Below are 18,805 nucleotides of genomic sequence, written 5' to 3'. Positions count from 1 at the left end.
TAGACTCTTTTAAAACAAGCTTAAAAAGCTTTTTACTTTTTTTATCTCAACTTTTGTCATCTTCATATGTTTTTGTTTGTTTTTTGAGGCTGTATCACTTTGAGATTCACTGCAAATGAAAAGTGCAGTACAAATTAAATGTATTATTATTATTATTATTATTATTATTATTATTATTATTATTATTATTATTATTGTTATTGTTATTATTATCATTATTATTATTATTATATATTATATAGTTTTTCTGTTGGAAACAGGAATTTCCAGTTCAAAAGGTGGCAGTGATTCCGTTACAAGTTGCTGTTGAACAGTTTTAGAACGTAGAAGAAGAAAGCAGCGGAAGAAGAAGATGCTCCAGTTTCGTTTCCGAGTGACCTATTTAGCTCCCTAGCTCCTCATATTAGCATCAGTTCATCATTTTTATGATTAATAATGGAAATGGCCCTTCTTCGTTTGGGGTCTGGCTTATGTTTTTTAGTTTTTTTGATGGTTAATATCTGATTTGTCCTCTAAGAAGCGGTACGAAAACGGAGGCGAGCTTTCAGCGTAACAAAAACAGACTAGCCGATGTTAGCCATTTTGATTTAGCTTGCTGTTAAAATGAGTTGTGAAACGTCAGCTGCGTTGTAGTTAAATTAATTAGTTTTATATATATTAGTTATATTAACACATTTAACGCCAGCTATCTCAGCGTAGTTACGTTCACTCCTGTAGCTCCCTTGGATGTTTAGCGTGGTAAGTAAAGTTACATTTTGTTAATAAATTATACAAATATATTATAACATAAAGCTTAATTATATGCTAACTTATTGTCGCTGTATCTTATAAGCCCGATAAGTAAAGCAAATATTATCTTAGCAACCAGACGTCAGTCGGTGCTATCATTTATGAGCTAACAGTGCTTCTGGTTGTTGTTAACATTATGTTGATCAAGCTAACACCAAAATTGTGGGACAACAGAAGCATCAGTGAGCTGACAGGACAGTCTACATGCTTGCCTCTAATGTAGGATGACTTATTGTACTCATAAATAATTTCTGCATCCCACTGAGATGAAGTGTGGAGAAAGCCTGGTCACAAACTGATACGCTTCACACGTATGGGGTATAAAGAAGTAGCAGTGGTAGTAGTAGAAGTAACGTTAGTCTTATGTATGTTCTCTATTTTCAAGGACACATAGCTCTGCTTTCTTGGATTTAAGTATTTCATGCTGAAAATAGTGCCACTGTGGTTCTTCCGTGGATACAATTCATAATAGTCCTTTGTTCTCATCTATAAAGCAACAGGAAAGAGTCAGAAATGGCCTAATTTTAATGGTAAAGGCCATTATACATATTTTACCCACACAGTTAATCAGTCAATTTAAGAGACAATTGAAATAGTGACAATCCATATTGACATTGATAAAAAAAAAACTGTTCCTTGTTCTAGTCCAAACCTGTACTACAAACAAGCCATTGTATTCTTCTGTATTACAGTCAGGAAGTGACTCTTCAGCCCCATGTCTGCTGAGGCTTCAGTTGGCAGTCATGCTGCCGACTCGGCCCAGTCTGCTGTTTCCCAGCCCGCCTGTCAGAACACAGATGATCTCAGGAATCGGGGTCTGCTGGGGAGCAAGTATGTCAAGTTAAATGTGGGTGGCTCGCTGCATTATACAACTGTCCAGACATTAAGCAAGGAAGACAGTCTGCTACACAGTATATGCAATGGAGGCACGGAGGTTACCATAGACTCAGAAGGTGAGTGGACGTGTCTGACTGTTCTCACCTTTTTACTGCATCCACTTTGCTATTGTTTATTGTACATGTCACTTTAAGTATGACGTCCCCTCAGGATTTGTTATGAGGTGTTACTATCATACTTAGTTCAGGTGTTCTGTTTTGAATTTATATAAATTATGAAATCTTTATAAAATAAGTGACTAGTACATAACTTCAGTTTTACATTAGTGTCACGTCACTACACTTCTAAGTTTTGCTCTTTCATAATCCAGTGTATTTAATTCAGATGTAAAACGTGATTTTATCTACTTTAGTGACCCAACAATGAGTCATTGTAACTGATTTTTGTGGATGTGCTGTTTGAAGTTTAAATACCCAAATGTTGGTCACTTTCAGGGCTTAAACTGAATGTGAGTCCTGAATTTATTCTTACAAGTCCATACTGCCTTTTCATATGTCTCAGTAAAATGTTTAAAAGGACTCACATCCATACCGCACACTGGGGGCCATTGGTCTACCATTTAAATAAATAGAAAATACAGAAGAATGCTAATTACTGAAAATCATTTTCCCCACTGTCCCAGGTTGGGTAGTTTTGGACAGATGTGGCCGACATTTTTCTTTGGTTTTGAACTTCCTGCGAGACGGCTCAGTACCACTTCCAGAGGACCACAAAGAACTGGATGAGGTTCTGAAGGAGGCCCAGTACTACCAGGTCCAGGGCCTCGTCCAGCACTGCCTCACTGCCATGCAGGTAAACGGACAAAATGCTTTTTAAAACAATTTTACTGGTTTTGTTTCTGCTCTAGAGCATCTAAGAACATACAGACATGCAGATGTGAAACAGAGAAATTCTCATATAACATTAGCACAATAAACTATTGAAGCATTTGAAGTATTTTATAATTTCCTCGTCTCTTCCACATCAAATCCACCTCCCAGCTTGTCAGCTATCTCCTAAGTATCCCAGTGAGTTAATATGTGCCAAAGGACCAAAGTATCCCCAAAGTTGCATGTCTGTATTTCACTATCTTAACTCTTTATGATTTATCAGTGTCTGTTTAATAAAGTGTCAAAACAATAAGCTGATCAGTTGATGAGCTGATAAACATGTAGTTAATATACACTATGTTATTCATTGATGTCTTAGTCATTTATTTTGTAAAAACACCTTCACAAATACAAAGAGTTACTTGCTTTTCCCATTTCAGATCATAAATTTAATATATCCGGGTTTTGGCTATTGGTCAGACTAAACAAGAAATTCATTGCCTTCACTTTGGACCCTGGAATTATTGATGTTTAATTGACCATACAATGAACTGGTTAATGGATACGTCAAAAATAAATATTGTTTGCAGTTGTATGTTGACGTACTTTCTTCATTTATCATCAGAAACAAAAGGATGTCTTTGAAAGTGTGTGCCGCATCCCCATGATCACCTCAGTCAAAGAAGAGCAGAGGATGATTGCTACCTGCAGAAAGGTAAATTAACTTTCATCTATATCAAATGGAGTAGTGACAAAAGTGTTTATTGGATAGCAGCTGTCAAACCCTAGTTGTCCAATATAGTAGTGTCCTCTGTAGGTTTTTCTGTACAGAGAAACCTACATGGTTTGAAGAGACATTTGATGTAGAATTGTGCACCATGAAAATTGTTTTACTAGTTTTTTTAATATGATTGTTAACTTTGAAAGAATTCATTTCACTGCCAAAATGTAAATCGTAATATTTCTAAGTTGTTTCACATTGTATGTACACAAAATTTGTAAAGACTATTTTTCATTTATGGACTACAGAGATAATCATTATTTAACAACTTCCTCAGATTTATCCCTGATTCTTGTTTTTACAGCCAGTAGTAAAGTTGCAGAACAACAGAGGAAACAACAAATACTCTTACACCAGGTAAAAATCAGGGCTGACTGTCCTACTTAGGGCACGAAAACCTATCTATAGAGCATGGAATACTTTTTTATTAAGAGTATTAATCTGCTCATTTGATAATAACTTACTCTTTGTTTCTCCCTGTGACCAGCAACTCGGATGATAACCTGCTGAAGAACATTGAACTGTTTGACAAACTCGTGCTACGGTTTAATGGCCGTGTCCTGTTTGTCAAAGACGTGCTGGGGGACGAGATCTGCTGCTGGTCTTTTTATGGAGAAGGCCGCAAGATTGCTGAAGTTTGCTGCACTTCAATTGTTTATGCCACAGAGAAGAAGCAGACCAAAGTAAGCATGACATAATGTGTACATTGCAGTAGATTCTTGGAAGTAGAGGAGGTAAATACGCTTTAATTACATGTTGGTGTTTATTTTAACCCAACTTTTCCGCTTTAACAGGTAAAAGCTTTCAACTATATTGTCCATTGAAAATAAATGTTGAGCCACTCACCAGCAAACTTTAACTTCTGTGTTTTTTTAGGTTGAGTTTCCTGAGGCTCGAATCTTTGAAGAAACCCTCAATATTCTCATTTATGAGAACGGTAGAGGATCTGGTCCAGGAGGCCTTCACCTTTTAGATTCAAGAGGGTCAGGTACATCACTGGGAGCTGGCCAATCAGAGGAAGAGGGTGCTGCGGGAGGGGACAGGCGAGTAAGACGGATCCACGTAAGGAGGCATATAATGCATGATGAAAGAGGGCACGGTCAGCAAACTGTGTACAAGGACTAATAATGTGAAGACATAAGGCATGGAAGAGTGACTTTATGTATGTTTGTTTTTTTGTCGGAAGCAGAATGAAAGAGATGTCCTTGATCATAGCAATAGCTTGAGTGTTAGTTATTTCATTTAATGTCTTTAGACATCACTGCAGTACGTGTAGGGGTTGACGACTGATTTGTAACCGAGTTGAGAGTCATTTGGAGATGAAAATGCTTTTGTTTACATGAAAAGCAATTGTGTACATTCTTAAAAATAGGAAATATGTCAATTTACCTGGGACACGAAACTGGCATAAATATTACCTTGCAAGGAACCTCCTGCATGTTACTGAATGGGCCTCAATGCCCAACACCAACCACACAGATGGATTTTATGCCTACTGTTAATATGGTTGTTTTGTGATATGCACTGCACTGTTTTTTCAGGTTGTGGAACATCTGTTGCCTTTTCATAAGTTGACAGTAATGAACAGAGGATGGATTTCGTGTTTAGCTTAGATACATTAACACTGGAATAAAACTGAGTAGCCATTTTTAGTGAGGTTCTCTACGAATGAGATTGTTGAGCAGCTCCATTTTCTTTATTTAAATTATTACTGCTGTTGCTTCCAGATGTTTTTTATTAATTAATTTATGAACCTAATTTATTGTTTGCTATTTAACTTTTGTATTGTATGCAATCTTTGTGTTATGTAGTGCTCAAGTGAATTTTAATTTTTGGAATATGATGCACTCCATGGCACACTTCAGATTTTGAATTTACTTGTGTAAATGACTAAATCGTGAACTTATGTTTCAGTTTCATGTTTCAAGAGGAACCATGACCTGTCCACCATTTCTTTGATTGTATTTGTATTTTATTCTGAGCCATGATCTTTTGCTTTATGTCTTACATCAAACCACTGAAATTTGTTCAAAATAATTGGCTGTACAGCAATGATAAAGGCTGTTAATCCTGGGTTGTGTTTTTATTCCCCTCAGGGAAAAGATAAGTATTCTCTTTCTAATATTCACCAGTGTCTTGTGCAAGCCTAATCACTCTGAATACTGAAACAAAAAAATTGAATGAGAGCAATATGCATCTCACACACTTAACAAAATCACCTTTAGAATACCTTAAAATATGCACTAATAAAACTTCCGTCCAATTGTGGTCATGAATGTTCTGAATAAATTACTTATGAAATTCAGCTTCACTTCTCTTTTTTTCTCCTTCTTCCCTAAAGTATAATAAAGAAATTGACTCAGGAAACACATAACTGTTACAGAAAACAAATGGAAGTTACCCATAGTCATATTTTATTACCAAAGTTTATATTTTCAATGTGACTGTCCTCTTATTAAATTGAACAAAATCTAAGTTGAGACTGAAGTTATATATCACTTCGTTGTGACACATGCTATCGATCAGTGGTTCCCAACCTTTCCGGCTTGTGTCCCCTTAAAATAAAGCAAAGTGTATGCCTGGGACCCCTGGTCACACATTGTGATGTCTATCACTTAAACAAAAGAGGTCTTTTTTTGAAAAATTTTAATAACCTTTAGAGGCTTGAGGAGATAAAACACAGTGCTTTACAACACATAAAACAAAGGTTTGAGGAAAGCTTGAAGAAGAAAAAGGAAAAATATGTGTCAACCTCAAGTTTGGGAACCACTGCTATCAAGTCTATCAATTGTCCAAAGTTTTATTCTGAAATTCAATCATGAAAGGGCGTGTCTCTGGCGTCACTTCCTGTCACGTCCGGGTGCCTGGGCGCTAAATAGAAACCGTCGCAGTCAAGAATAATGGTGTCAGAGAAAGAGACAGCAAGGATCCGCAGATTTGTGTGTCGGCAGCTCGATAATGAGCCAGACTTAAGGTACAGTTAAGAGTTGTTTGAGCACGTTGTGTGTTTGTAACTGAGATTAAGAGCACAGGTTAGTGCAATGATTGTGAGTGTTTGAGCTAACTGTTGCTAACTTTGATCTACAATGACTGATAACTGCTGTCAGTTAACAGTATAAAGCCTCTGTCACACATAGATCCTACTGGGATAACCGTTCAGACGCCACTGGTGACTTTCACGATTCACACATACAGTTATATTCAGGAACATTTCCATCTTTCGCCTTTTCACACATGCCATGGCAATGCTGGTGTTGTATCGATCTGTTTCCCCCTATGCGTAGCCCCGCCGCCGTCCAAACGCGCGTTCACAAAAGCTCGCCCCCGAGGTGCTGTGCTCGTACCACCGAGGTACTATGGAAAGCGCTAAGGCTCAAAACTAACTTTTAGAAGTGAAGGGCCATTCAGATGACTATTGGTGCTTTCACAAAATATTTACACAATGACATTTTTAATAAATAATCATCAGTAATGTGGAAATAATGACTAAGTGGGTAAAGGCAAATAATAGAACAGCTACAACAGTCTGGTAAAATTCAGAAAATTACATCACTCTACTGTAATGCTTTAAAACCAGTAAAAGACAAAGGTTATGCCATATCACAATATCCAAAATCTAAGACGATATCTAATCTCATATCACAGTATTGATATAATATTGATATTGCCCAGCCCGAGTGGGAGGGACATAGACGCAAGGAAAGGACACAAGTGAGGGAAATGTGGATACAATTAAGAGACTTGGGATGTACTCCCTAATCATCTCACTGCTAATGTCTAAACCTAACTAAGTGAGTGTGACATGTAGTAAACTGGGTGTGTCATGTAGGTACTGTGAATCCACAGATAGACCTACTTGCGCAACACAGCCGTACCGGCATTTTCCCTGAAATGTTACTAGGTCTTGAGGTGGGAAATGGGCGGTACCAATTTCCCTGAATATGGATCCCTGCTCCCATTCACACATGACCCCATGCAAGAAATGTTCCCAAACATTTCAGGGATAGACTGGATGTGTGAAAGGGGCTTGAGTAATACCCACTGACATTTACCTCTTTGAACACGGCTATTTAATGGTCATTTACTCAAACCATTTGCCAGCACTGCAGTTAATGTGCCATTTACTACTAATAACCCAACAGATGTGATACAGTTTGGCAATGTTTTGGTTTATCATCCCAACACAACACCGTCAGCCAACATTGGATGTGAGGGCCGTACGGGGCTAAAATTGAACTTTTAGGTCGCCTGGCTAGCGTTGTTAAGTTAGGTAAAGTTATCCATGTGAGGGACAGCTTCCAGGAAGAAGAGTATTTGCCACAATATTGGGATAAACTGCCAGTTTTAAACGACTCCTGCTGGTGAGATGTGGTATCTGTCTGTGGAATAAGATGCAATAATATTGTGTCAACTTCTGGTTAGTAAATGCAATTTTAGTGATTTGTCTTTTGGTAGTTGTAATTGGTTTGAATTATTTGTTTAAAAAAAAAAAAAAGTAACGTCAGTTTTTTACGCTAAGTAAGACCACGTATATCCGTCTTTTAAATAAACAATGCACTTTGAATAAAGTCATTATATAGTAAGTATTTTGTTATGACTAGAAAGCCTTAACTGAAATAGTGTTTTTTTTTTTTAATCCACAGATGGAAAATTGTACTTTAAGTGGTGTTCACAAACTTTAGTGAAAATTTTGGTTAATCAGTTCTGTGGATAAAATCTATTAGTTGATATTTCTTTTATGTCCCCTAATATTTCATTCAAAAAAGACATTTAATCCTTTATTATCTGTGTCTGCGACCTCTAAATTTTGCATTTGACAATTATGAAGACATGCACATTTGGGCAGTGCAGACTTACTCATTGAGTAAAGTCTGGGACGTCTGCCCCACCCTGGTTTGGCCCCTTGATCTTGTCATTTGCCAACTGTGTGTCACAACCAAGCAGGTGGCTCCGGGTCTGAAAAGTGAAGTCAATGCAGAAGTGCCTTAAACCTGCATTCTCTCTATTGGCCAGCAGGGGGCGACTCCATTGACTCCAAAAAGAAGTCTGATTGTATGGAAGTCTATGAGAAAATGACCCTACTTCTCACTTGATTTATTACCTTAGTAAACATTTTCCTAATGAATTTATGATCTCAATCACTAGTTTCAAGTCTTTTTCAATACAGCATGATGTTCATTTTGTAAATTATGGTCCCATTTAGAGTAAAATAGACAATAAAGTAGGGTATGATTTAGGGCGTGGCTACCTTGTTATAGAGAAGTCGCTACCACAGCAGTCCATGAGGTGCTGTAGTTGGACCCTGGTGAAATCCTCCCCAGCTCCAAAAAAAACAAGATGGCAACAGTTAGAATGCCCCTTACATACCGCCTCACAATACACATTGATCACTACTATCTAGCTGCATACTGTCTGATCACTGCCATCAACGTGCTTCCCTGTCATCGCTCTGAGTCAGCTCACCGGTTCAGATCCTCTCTGTGTCTGTGGATTCATTAAACTCACAGCACTACAGCAAACTTCTGAACTGGACTTGAATGATTTTCTTCAACAACAGTCACTCAGCCTTCAGGATTCATAGTCTTCATCTCTTTAAAACCAGTCATTCAGTATAATGTGGGTATTTATGTTCATTGTTACCATTTTCAGATGTGTTTCTCATTCTGTATTCAGAAACACAAACTGTCAGGTTAATTATTCAGTATTTGTTACTGCAAATAACCTCCTCCCTCACAAATCTTGATGAAAGCTTTCTGATGTCTTATTTCAGCACACTGACCTTAGGAATTTTAAAACAGCGATATTTGGCACGTGAGGGATGTGAAACATTAAGTCCAGAGGCCAAACATTTCATGAAACAGGTGGTTAAAGAAGAACTGATGAAAATGCAGGTATGTGAATTCTTCCTGTACAGCTCATATATGCTTCATTCTTTCAGTGTTTTTAAGTTGTTGAAGGGGGATCATTTTAGTGCTGTAGTCATTACTCTTGTGTAAATCCTGATTTTTTTTTTTTTTTTTTTTTCCTGCAAGGAAAATGACCAAAATGGATGTGAGTTGGAGACAAAGATGCCCCAAAATAAAAGGAAGAGAGAAAAGGAAAATGACGAGGTGATAAGTGAGGGTGAAGATGAATCCCGTGCAAAGAAATCCCGTCGTCAGTTAAACTCATCATCAGGTGGGTTATAACTGTTCTTCACATGAAACGCATTTAGATGCCTGTAGTTTTAATAATCTATAGCACGGTCTACTTTGTGGTGAAATTTCATGAAAGCATGAAATGTTTGTGTTTCATGTGTTATTTTCTTGTTGTGTGGTTAATGACAGAATCCGAGGATAAAGAGGACCGCAAAACAGGAAGTGAGGAGAGTGAAGAGGAAGAGCAAATTAAAACTGGATCCGAGGATGAAGAGGTAGAGGTGAAAAAATCAAATGAGAAGAGCAAACGGCAGATAAACAGTGAAGATTCAGCAGGTGAGGAAAAGAATGAGTCAGAAACGAGTGGGAGTGAGAGAAGCTGTGCTGACAGTCCAAAAGAAAAGGTAAAAAAGAAACCACATACTACAAAGAACGGAGCGATAACGAGCAGTAATACGAGTCGAGGAAAGAAAACACCACAGAGTGACGAAGAGGATGAAGATGACTCAGATAACGGGTCGGAAAAGAGTGACAAGAACAATGAGAATGAGTCCGCCGCTGACAGTGAAAAAGGTGACTATGAAAGCTTTATGCTTGCATATCCCATCAATAAAAGTTCATTCATTCATATTGTATCTGAAAAAGATAACATACTTTTTATATGACTTGACATGACTTTCCGTTGTGGTATGCAGAAGAAAAAGTCTCAGTGGAAAAGAAAACGAACGAGTCAGATTCGGATTCATCATCACTCCCCTCTCTGGATGAACAGGACAGTGGGACAGAAAATAAGAAAGATACTGAAAAGAAGAAAACTGTGAAAACAAAGGAGAGCTCGAAAAGTCAAAAGGTGACTCGCCATGAGTGATGTTATAAATCAGAATTGGAGGAACGAAGTCCGCATCTTTTCTTCACAACCTGTCTGACCTCTGATTCATCCTGCAGGAAGAAAACAAAGCAGTTGTGAGGCTCAAACGCTACATTTCTCTCTGTGGCGTGAGACATAATTACAAGAAGCTTCTCCAAGACTGTCGCTCCGTTCGTTCCATGGTGGCTGTTCTGAAGAGGGAGCTTGAGGATCTTGGTGTCCAAGGTCAGTGGGAATACATTCACCTTTTAACATAATACACATCCCCAAATTCAGGTTTCACTTTGGCCCATGAGAAGGTATCTTGAAAATGTATTTTCAATGACTTCTGAGTGGTAAAACAGTAAAAGGGATGTTTGTGGCCTGAGAACGTATCCTGATGTTTTTGATGTCCACGGGCCAATTGTCTAGTGTCACTAGACGGCCAAATTGACGCACAAAATGCACAAAAATTATAAAAATCTAACTGGCAAGCTTCCAGAAATTTACCAAGCACCTACATCTGTATTTTTTTCTTGCTTTCTCCCTTTTTTATACAATTGTTTAAATACTGTACATAAAGTTTTTGGTTTTGCACATAAAAGAATGCTAGATGAGCCTAAAACAAAAACCTTCAGTGGACTATTAAATTGGTAAAACAGCAGTGTGACATTTGTCGTTTGTGAACAGTGTAAAAACAATTTTAATTTTCTCCATAACTGAAACAGTTCGATAAACTCAGAGAACCACCTGTTAAAGTAATAATATACATAATTGTCTTTTCACACAGGTAATCCATCTATTATGAAATGCAAAAAAATCAGAATGAAGAGAGAAGAAGCTCGGGAACTGGCTGAGCTTGATGTCAGCAACATCATTGCCACACAAGGTAACTATCTGGCAGTTTTTTGCACCCATAGCTATGTTTTCCAGTTTTATGGAGGAAGGCGGTAATTAAGTATTAATGTATATGCCAAGCAGAGTTTCTCATAATAATCCATGAACCATAGAAGGAAAAAACAAACAGTTTTGCTGTTGGTTCCCTCCAAGCAAAAATCTGTGCAAAATTGGGTAGCAGCATGCAGTTTCTCATTGGAAACACACTTGCTTTGAAATACATTTCTGTGGTTCAAAAATACATGATTCAAAAACCTGTAACAACACAAGTACCAGTGGATATAAATAAATATAAATATGCTCTATAATGAACATGATACATACCAGAATTTGTGGAAATTACATTTTTGTGGCTTTAATCTGTAATTAGGTTTCATTGTAGTTTGAACAGGAAAGACAATTTGATTTTACACACAACTCAATATGAACACCAGAAAAGCAAATAAGTTCATTCAAAACTACAACACCTTAGAATTCACACAAGAATTATTCCAAATACAGGCAATAGCCTTTTGTTACTGTTGTAAGGCCGATAGATGCTATAAATGTTTACTCATGCTGCTTGCATTGTTGAAATGCGTCAGGCTTTCTTGGTCACTAAAGGTTATTTAAGTAATATCACACGTGAGGGAGTGCTGTTGTACTGAATATCAGCACAGCTGTGATTCAGTTGTAGGTACGAGGCTGCAGGCTGAGTGTCGAAGATAATCACAGCCGCATCATGTACATTTATCAGTCTGTTTCCATTTATTGGGCAACCAGCCAGTGTGTTGACAGTCACTTTGTTGGCATGTGTGATTCCGATGAGTCAACAGCTTGATCAGATAGTACGTTGCTCCATCATTTCCTGCTCTCCGTGGATGGTCTCCAAGTTTTTTGTTTACTGATAATTTTTTTTTTTTTATGTTCCGCGACTCATTATAAATCACAATTCACATCGTAGCGTCTCACTGCCATGATCTCCCTCGCCTCAAGTACTGCATCAGACAGTTTCTGTATGATGGTGGCTCTCAGGCTGTGGTTGGTGTAAGACCAAGGCACCAGGCAGAGGGGGTTTCCTCGCTCCTCAAACACAGCGCCCCTCCGATCTTCTCTATCACTCTCCAGTGGGTCTTTGTGGTTTTTTGTTTCTTCGTTGAATGTCATGGTGAAATACTTTACTCCATTCTCATCACATTTTAGAATGAATGAGTCAGGTTTGAGATCCCGATTCCCCTCTTTGCCCCTGTATCCAAAGTGTAACTGAATATCGAACCAGACCTTGTTCAGTAAACATTTTGTCTGGACTTAGTGTTGCAGAATATTTTAAGATGTGCTGGTCTTCAGGTGAAATCAGGGGGTGGTGTGTTGTTTTGTCTTTCCCTGCCCTTCTAATCTCTTTTATAACACCTCTGAAAACATTATTAGCTGATATGAATTCTGGGTCCTGCATTAAATTCCATAAACGGCTAACTAACCACAGTTGATATGACCATTTAAACCAGCTTGAAGCCCAAGGTAGCTGCTGATGCTCTGGAGCTTCCCTTTAGTTGTCCAAATGGATCCATAAAACTGGCTCAACACTGTATTCAGCTCAGTCTTCTTAACGGACTGAATGTCGATGTTTATATTTTTGAGACTTACCCAAATCTGGAAGCAGTTCAAAGTCCATGTTGTTTGCCTTACAGCATTAGCTTCATATGATGTGAGTGTTAGATATCATATGAGCACACCTAGAGGTTTGCAGCAAAGTATCCAGGCTTCTTTCCTTCCCTTCATCTTTTTATGACGATCATTGATAATTTAATTCTATTTGTGGAAATCTTTGTGGTGCAAAGTTTGTTGCAATGTAAGATAGATAACGACCACTAATGTAATTATAGTTAAAAGTCCCAGTGCTATTGTACTCTAGCACTCAGTACTCGTGGTATGCCTCTTGTCCAGTCAAATTACTTGGTTGAATCTAACTGTTGTATAAAGAAAAATACTCATTTTGTGGTGATACTTATGCAGAGTACATGTAAACATAGTAAGAAATGTTAAAAAAAAGGCTTTTCAATCAAGCATTTGTGACATTATCTTTGGGTCAGATGAAGAATTTTAGAAGTTCACTGGTATCCCAAGTGGGTAACTGTCCAAAGCGTTAACATTGTGTACATAGCACATGAGTAATGATAGCTATAGGTGTGGCTTATAGCCTGGTTGGATGGGGAAGTGCAAAGTGTATAGTCATGTCATTGTTGCAATCATATAATCTATGATTTTGTAATTTCGAAGTGATTAAGTCACTGATATTATTTGTATTATTGCGAAATATGAAAATATTAATAAATTATTTTTTCAGGTCGTCCTAAACGGCGAGGAGCCTCAGCATGGCAGAAACAAGAAGACCCTCCATCCTCCGCATATCAGCGCTCTTTGAACTCCGGCTCTGATAGTGATCAGGAAAATACAAACAGAGGGCGCAGAAGAGCAACAGACTGGTCTAACCTGCAGGGAATCATCAGTGATGATGCTGACAGCGACTGACAGGGACAGTTCTTCTTCCAGGTGTTCAGATGCCACTCGGATATAGACATTCCTTTTCCTCTGTTCAAGTGGGGCTTTGTCTTGTATATGTTGTTTTGATACTAAATATTTACAAAACATTATGCGAGAAAATTGATACATCATTTTTTTTTTTTACAGAAAATAATGGAAAATGATGATAAATATAATTTAATGTACATTTATGTTCAGTTTCAAATAAAATATTGTGCTCATTTGTAACAACTATTTTATTTTACCTGAGGAACAAAAAACTGAAAAGGGTTGATTTAGCTTTGAATCTAACTGGGATGAAGGAAGGCAAAACAAGGAAAAAAGAGACCTGACAGCACAGTAAAAAACTTGCTAACTGAGCCCATAAAAGTAGCAGGAAGCAAATAGTAGTGATCCCTTGTGGCTAGAAAGTCAGAGTTCAGGCCTTTTGTGTTTGTATCCACCCTGCTGAAGTTTTATTGAGGAAAACACCTAAGTTCCAGAAGTGCCTCTCTATAACTCACACCAACCCAGTTGACAATCACTGCTGAAAATGTCAGGTGTTAGCTGGAATTTCGGGAATTTCACCCTATGCGTCACATTCCCGGAACTAACGTACGTACGCTCCCGGATGGACGGAATATTTCCGAAGACGGACTGGTCCGATGTGGTAATGTGTCCGCCCGCTCTCCTGCAGGTCAATGAGATATTATCTATTACTTTAATATGCACACTCCTGCTGTGTTGTTTGTATATGGGATTATAGGCCTTAAAGATGTTTGCTAATAACGGAATGTGTCGATACTTAGCCAGATAACTTAATTACAACGTAATAAACTTCACCCTCATATCATTTCAATACCGTGAAGGTTAATTTACTCTTTAAACTCTAAAGCTTTATATATTTTGACCACCGGATGTTACTGTACTATACATATGGGACGAAATGTTCTTCAATGCTGCTCCCAACACACATTAGCACTTTCTCTAAAGCAGTAGAGTCTCCAGTTGTGAGCTATTTGTTGTCATTTGTCAAAAAGAAGACACCAGCACATCAGCTGATTCGCTGATTAGTACATCGCCAGTGTCTGTAAACCTCTCTGGCTTTTGTGTAGAAGGAAAAGAGGATTGTCAAAGAAAAAACACCATGTTGTAAGACTGACTATCACCACAAACTCCATCCAGACCCTCAGCTGAAATAACAAGGGACATACAGGTGGTAATAATCAATGATGTGCTATTCTGCAACCACCGCACTGGGGCACCACATTTTTGAGCATATACATTACGTGTGTGCATGTAGAGATTATTGATATGTCTCACATGTATTGCATACAGCAATAAGAAGATTTTTTTTACAGCAATAGCTAAACCACTGCTGTCTAGAATTTTCTCTAGAATTTACATTTACTCAGATCCTATATTACATCCATGTCATGCAGAAATGGATGACGATGCACCAAACGAGGCCTTTGCTGAGCTCAAGACCAGGCAACTTGGAGGTTGGGATGTGGCTCAGATAGCTGCTGGCACAGGGCTTGCTGTATATGCTATGTGGGTGGGAATCCTCCAACCAGGCTTCAGAAAAGTCCCCTTGAGGCTACAGGTATGATCTACACATTTATAATACTTTGAATAACTATTGATGCAGCTGCTTGGGCAACTCATACCTCTGAAAGGCTTGAGAATCAGGGCTGTAATATATCTTCCAGGTCCCATACATCCCTGCTAGCAAAGCCCAAGTAAATAATGTAATGACATTACTGAGAGGTCGAAAGGGAAACCTTGTGGATTTGGGATCTGGTGACGGCCGTATTGTAAGTACAGGCAAGCTATTTGTGATGACTTTTTCTTACACTGGTGAGAAATGTATTTTGATCGTGGTCATTTTTAACCATTAAGGTCTTGGAGGCCCATCGGCAGGGTTTCACTCCTGCTGTTGGATATGAGCTCAACCCCTGGCTTGTTCGAATGGCCCACTTTCATGCGTGGAGAGCAGGCCACCACGGAAAAGTGTCGTACCGACGAGAAGATCTCTGGAAGGTTTGACATTTGTCACTTGTGCTATGGCATTAGTAACACTCCTGTTCAAATTTGACCGCTGAGTTATCAGTTAGGAGGCTTTGATGCAAGCTGCACCACCATGAAATGTAAACATTAATTTTGACAGTATTACTGCATTTGTTCTTGCAACAGGATATTATTGCAACAAAATCATAGTTTGAGTGGAAATATCCCCACTCCTTGTGTGCAGGAAATAAAAAGGAAATAAATTTCAGTGGAAGGTAAAGATAACATGAATGAATCAGTCAGCATGGTTTTCCTCCCTTCAGCAGGAACCTTTGCAACCATTAATTTAACAGTGTCAAGGAGTAAATCCTGTCAGTGTTTTATGTGAATACTAAAGAGTGTTTTTTTAATGAGATTATTGTATCCATATTTAAATCTGAATTGTTTATTATTGCCAATTTACATGCTGCCTTGTATCTCATCACAGGTCGACTTGACAGAATGCAAGAATATCACAGTGTTTTTGGCACCTAGCGTGGTGAGTAAAATATAATATATATAATATATATATATAGATGGATGATGGGCCATCTCGATATAGCTTAAAGCCAAATTATGCAACAATAAAGAAAAAATGAGGATGAGCTCTTTAAAAGCCAGATGAGATGAGGCACAGTGGGTCACCTGCAGGCGTTACAGAAACTCTTGTTCTGTCTTGAAACAGGGAGCCGTTATGCCAGGTGTGATGTAATATGTTGGGTGATTTAATATCAGATCTTGGAGCGTAGAGCTCCTTGCAGCACCCCTGTCTCTAGTAAGATATCTCAGAGGACAAGAGTAAGAAATTTCACTTGGTTGGGCCAAATCTATTTGTTGCCCTGGTTTTAATCATGTTTGAGTATCACACTGATGGTGAACACAATGTTTTAAGAAATACTTTTCTGTCTGAATTGTCTCTAAATTATTTGTTATACTATTTCAGTCAGGTGGTTGCAACTTTTCAGTTTAACAATTATTCTAGGAATAATCTGTCAGCACACGGTTGAGGTGCAGTTGCAGTCAGATGTATTATTATGGGTCAATACCAGTAAATGTAAGAAATTTCAAACTCTGTTCGAGTATTGCAGTAATTTTTCTTTGTGCTCTTGTGTTCCCAGCTTTCATTATTGCAGGAGAAGCTGCAGGCTGAGCTTCCCGATGATGCTCTAGTGGTAGCTGGTCGTTTTCCCCTACCTGACTGGACACCCTGCAGGATTGAGGGACATGGTGTGGACAGAGCCTGGGCATATAGCATGCAAGCACAAAGACAGCACACCCGCAAGGAAAATGACAAGGAGAAAGAATCCACTTTGAAGCTACCTTGATGTTCCTCGTCGTTTTCCCTCAGAGAAATTAAATTATATATCATTAACTTACTTCTTTTAAGATGTAAAAATCCTTCTCTTGGAATATCAAGGACCTTTTACTGACTCAAAACAAAACTAATGACACTGATTGGATAGTTTCTGACAAACTGTGCAAAGTCGGTGCAGGGATCAGCAGGCATGTAGAATTTCTGCATAAAATGCTCTTTTACATTGTTTTGATGGATTTTATTTGTTATTTGTAATGTTTGAATTTCCCCAGAGAGGGTTTCTCTCAACATTAAAGGAAAACACCTTTACCTCTGAAACCTTCCTGGGGACAACAAGCTTTTAATACTGTATCATCTGTAGGTGATGCAACTTAATGTCATTTCCTTTTTAAGTGTTCTGTTAATTTTATCCATTATTGTTATTACTGAGTGAGTAATAACTCTTAAATAAATCTTTCTGAGAGAAAGAGGAAATAGTTAAAATGCCCTGTGGTTGATGGTCAAAGGCACTCAGCGCTGGGGAGTCTTTGTGTCAGCAAGTGTGGAATGTGGCTATTCAGGCTCTTTATGTCAGAGGTGGCTACTGTGAAATGCTGTGAATAAAGGGTTCAGATGTACCAGTATCCCTGTGTACAGTGCATCCTTTGCCAGTTTGACACAGTTAACTCTGTATACATATTATATACATGTCATGCATTTACCTTCCCTGTGTTGTAAGTGATAATCCCACAGGTTTGTTTTGGTGGTAGTTGTTTGTCTGGATTATCTTCTAATTGCCCAAACAAAACAAGCAATAATGGCTTACAGAGACTGAAATGTAACTATTGGAGGCAACCTTAAAACAAGAGTCACGTGCCCATAATCAACATTCAAACAGGTTTTGCTTGCTGGAATGTTTCCTCCTCTTCATACTGGCTATTAAAAAATCCCTTCCTAAAGCACTTTCAATGTAAGTGATGGGGGACAAAATCTAAAATCCTCATATTATGCAAAAATGTTTTCCAAAGTTTATCTGAGGCTTCAGCAGTTTGAGTTGATACACAAATTATAAATAAAAAAAGATGCACTCAGCTGCAAAGAATAATTTCTTCAATCAGGAGTGACAGTAATATACAGTGAGCCATGTAACAAATTGCTTGTAATACAATTATTTTTTGAATATTTAGCAAAAGTATTCATCTTGCACTCACCTACTAATTGTACGACAGTGTTGTATTATGTGAATTGCCGAATTTTTATCTTAATTTTATTAAGTTAATTAATTTATTTTTTTTATCCCCATCAGTAAGAGCCTTTTTACAGCACTTTTTTTAGTTATGGCATAAAAAAACCATAACTTTAGACATAATATACTTATAGCAGAAGAGTTTTTTTATTTGTCTGTGTATGCCTTCTTTTGTATTCTATTGTTGTCTTTGTATTGTATTGTATTTGTATGTAGTCTTTTCTCTATTTGTCTGTTTCACACTGTCCTCCGTGTCCTCTCACCTATCAACATTCACACCCTGATCTCTCCCCTCTGCTCCCTCCTTTAATGACTTTCTCTTTTGCACTACTGTCATGTTACAATACCATTTGCACAGCTCTACTACAAATACTTTCAAATATATGTACTGCCTCATATAGGTAATGCAAGTTTGTGCATATGTTGACATTTTTTAATGTCTTTACTATATGAATATATATTTTTACTATAATGTGCTATTTACTATGTGTATATACTGTGTCTATTTTTATGCTATGTAGGTCCCTATATGCCCCCCACCCTCCCCCCAATCTAATGAC

The 18,805-nt window shown here is 38.0% G+C and overlaps 3 protein-coding genes across 5 annotated transcripts; all 3 read left to right on the top strand.

The window, feature by feature from the left end:
• The first annotated feature begins 329 nt into the window (after nt 1–329).
• Nucleotides 330–5,581, top strand: kctd13 (potassium channel tetramerization domain containing 13). The gene is made up of 7 exons (XM_042392530.1): nt 330–738; nt 1,482–1,742; nt 2,309–2,478; nt 3,121–3,210; nt 3,581–3,633; nt 3,764–3,959; nt 4,153–5,581. The coding sequence occupies exons 2-7, from the start codon at nt 1,505–1,507 to the stop codon at nt 4,399–4,401; spliced, it is 996 nt and encodes a 331-aa protein (XP_042248464.1). The 5' UTR covers nt 330–738; nt 1,482–1,504; the 3' UTR covers nt 4,402–5,581.
• Nucleotides 5,582–6,129: 548 nt separating this feature from the next.
• On the top strand, nt 6,130–13,843 carry hirip3 (HIRA interacting protein 3). The gene is made up of 8 exons (XM_042392868.1): nt 6,130–6,250; nt 9,047–9,167; nt 9,309–9,453; nt 9,603–9,986; nt 10,109–10,263; nt 10,359–10,506; nt 11,051–11,149; nt 13,481–13,843. Exons 1-8 carry the CDS (start codon nt 6,177–6,179, stop codon nt 13,663–13,665), a joined length of 1,311 nt encoding a protein of 436 aa, XP_042248802.1. The 5' UTR covers nt 6,130–6,176; the 3' UTR covers nt 13,666–13,843.
• A 46-nt stretch (nt 13,844–13,889) lies between these two features.
• Nucleotides 13,890–17,885, top strand: antkmt (adenine nucleotide translocase lysine methyltransferase). 3 transcript variants are annotated; one of them, XM_042393090.1, is made up of 6 exons: nt 13,890–14,353; nt 15,099–15,262; nt 15,369–15,473; nt 15,559–15,699; nt 16,154–16,204; nt 16,824–17,884. In XM_042393090.1, the coding sequence occupies exons 1-6, from the start codon at nt 14,248–14,250 to the stop codon at nt 17,028–17,030; spliced, it is 774 nt and encodes a 257-aa protein (XP_042249024.1). In that variant the 5' UTR covers nt 13,890–14,247; the 3' UTR covers nt 17,031–17,884. The 3 variants fall into 3 exon arrangements, with proteins under 3 accessions (XP_042249024.1, XP_042249026.1, XP_042249025.1); XM_042393092.1 differs by lacking the exon at nt 13,890–14,353 and adding an exon at nt 14,399–14,525 and having other exon boundaries at nt 16,824–17,885; XM_042393091.1 differs by lacking the exon at nt 13,890–14,353 and adding an exon at nt 14,564–14,872 and having other exon boundaries at nt 16,824–17,885.
• The last annotated feature ends 920 nt before the right edge of the window (nt 17,886–18,805 follow it).

This window comes from Thunnus maccoyii, chromosome 18, assembly GCF_910596095.1.
Source record: "Thunnus maccoyii chromosome 18, fThuMac1.1, whole genome shotgun sequence".
In the NCBI taxonomy this organism is placed as follows: Eukaryota; Metazoa; Chordata; class Actinopteri; order Scombriformes; family Scombridae; genus Thunnus; species Thunnus maccoyii.
This window is presented reverse-complemented; position numbering and strand designations above follow the sequence as displayed.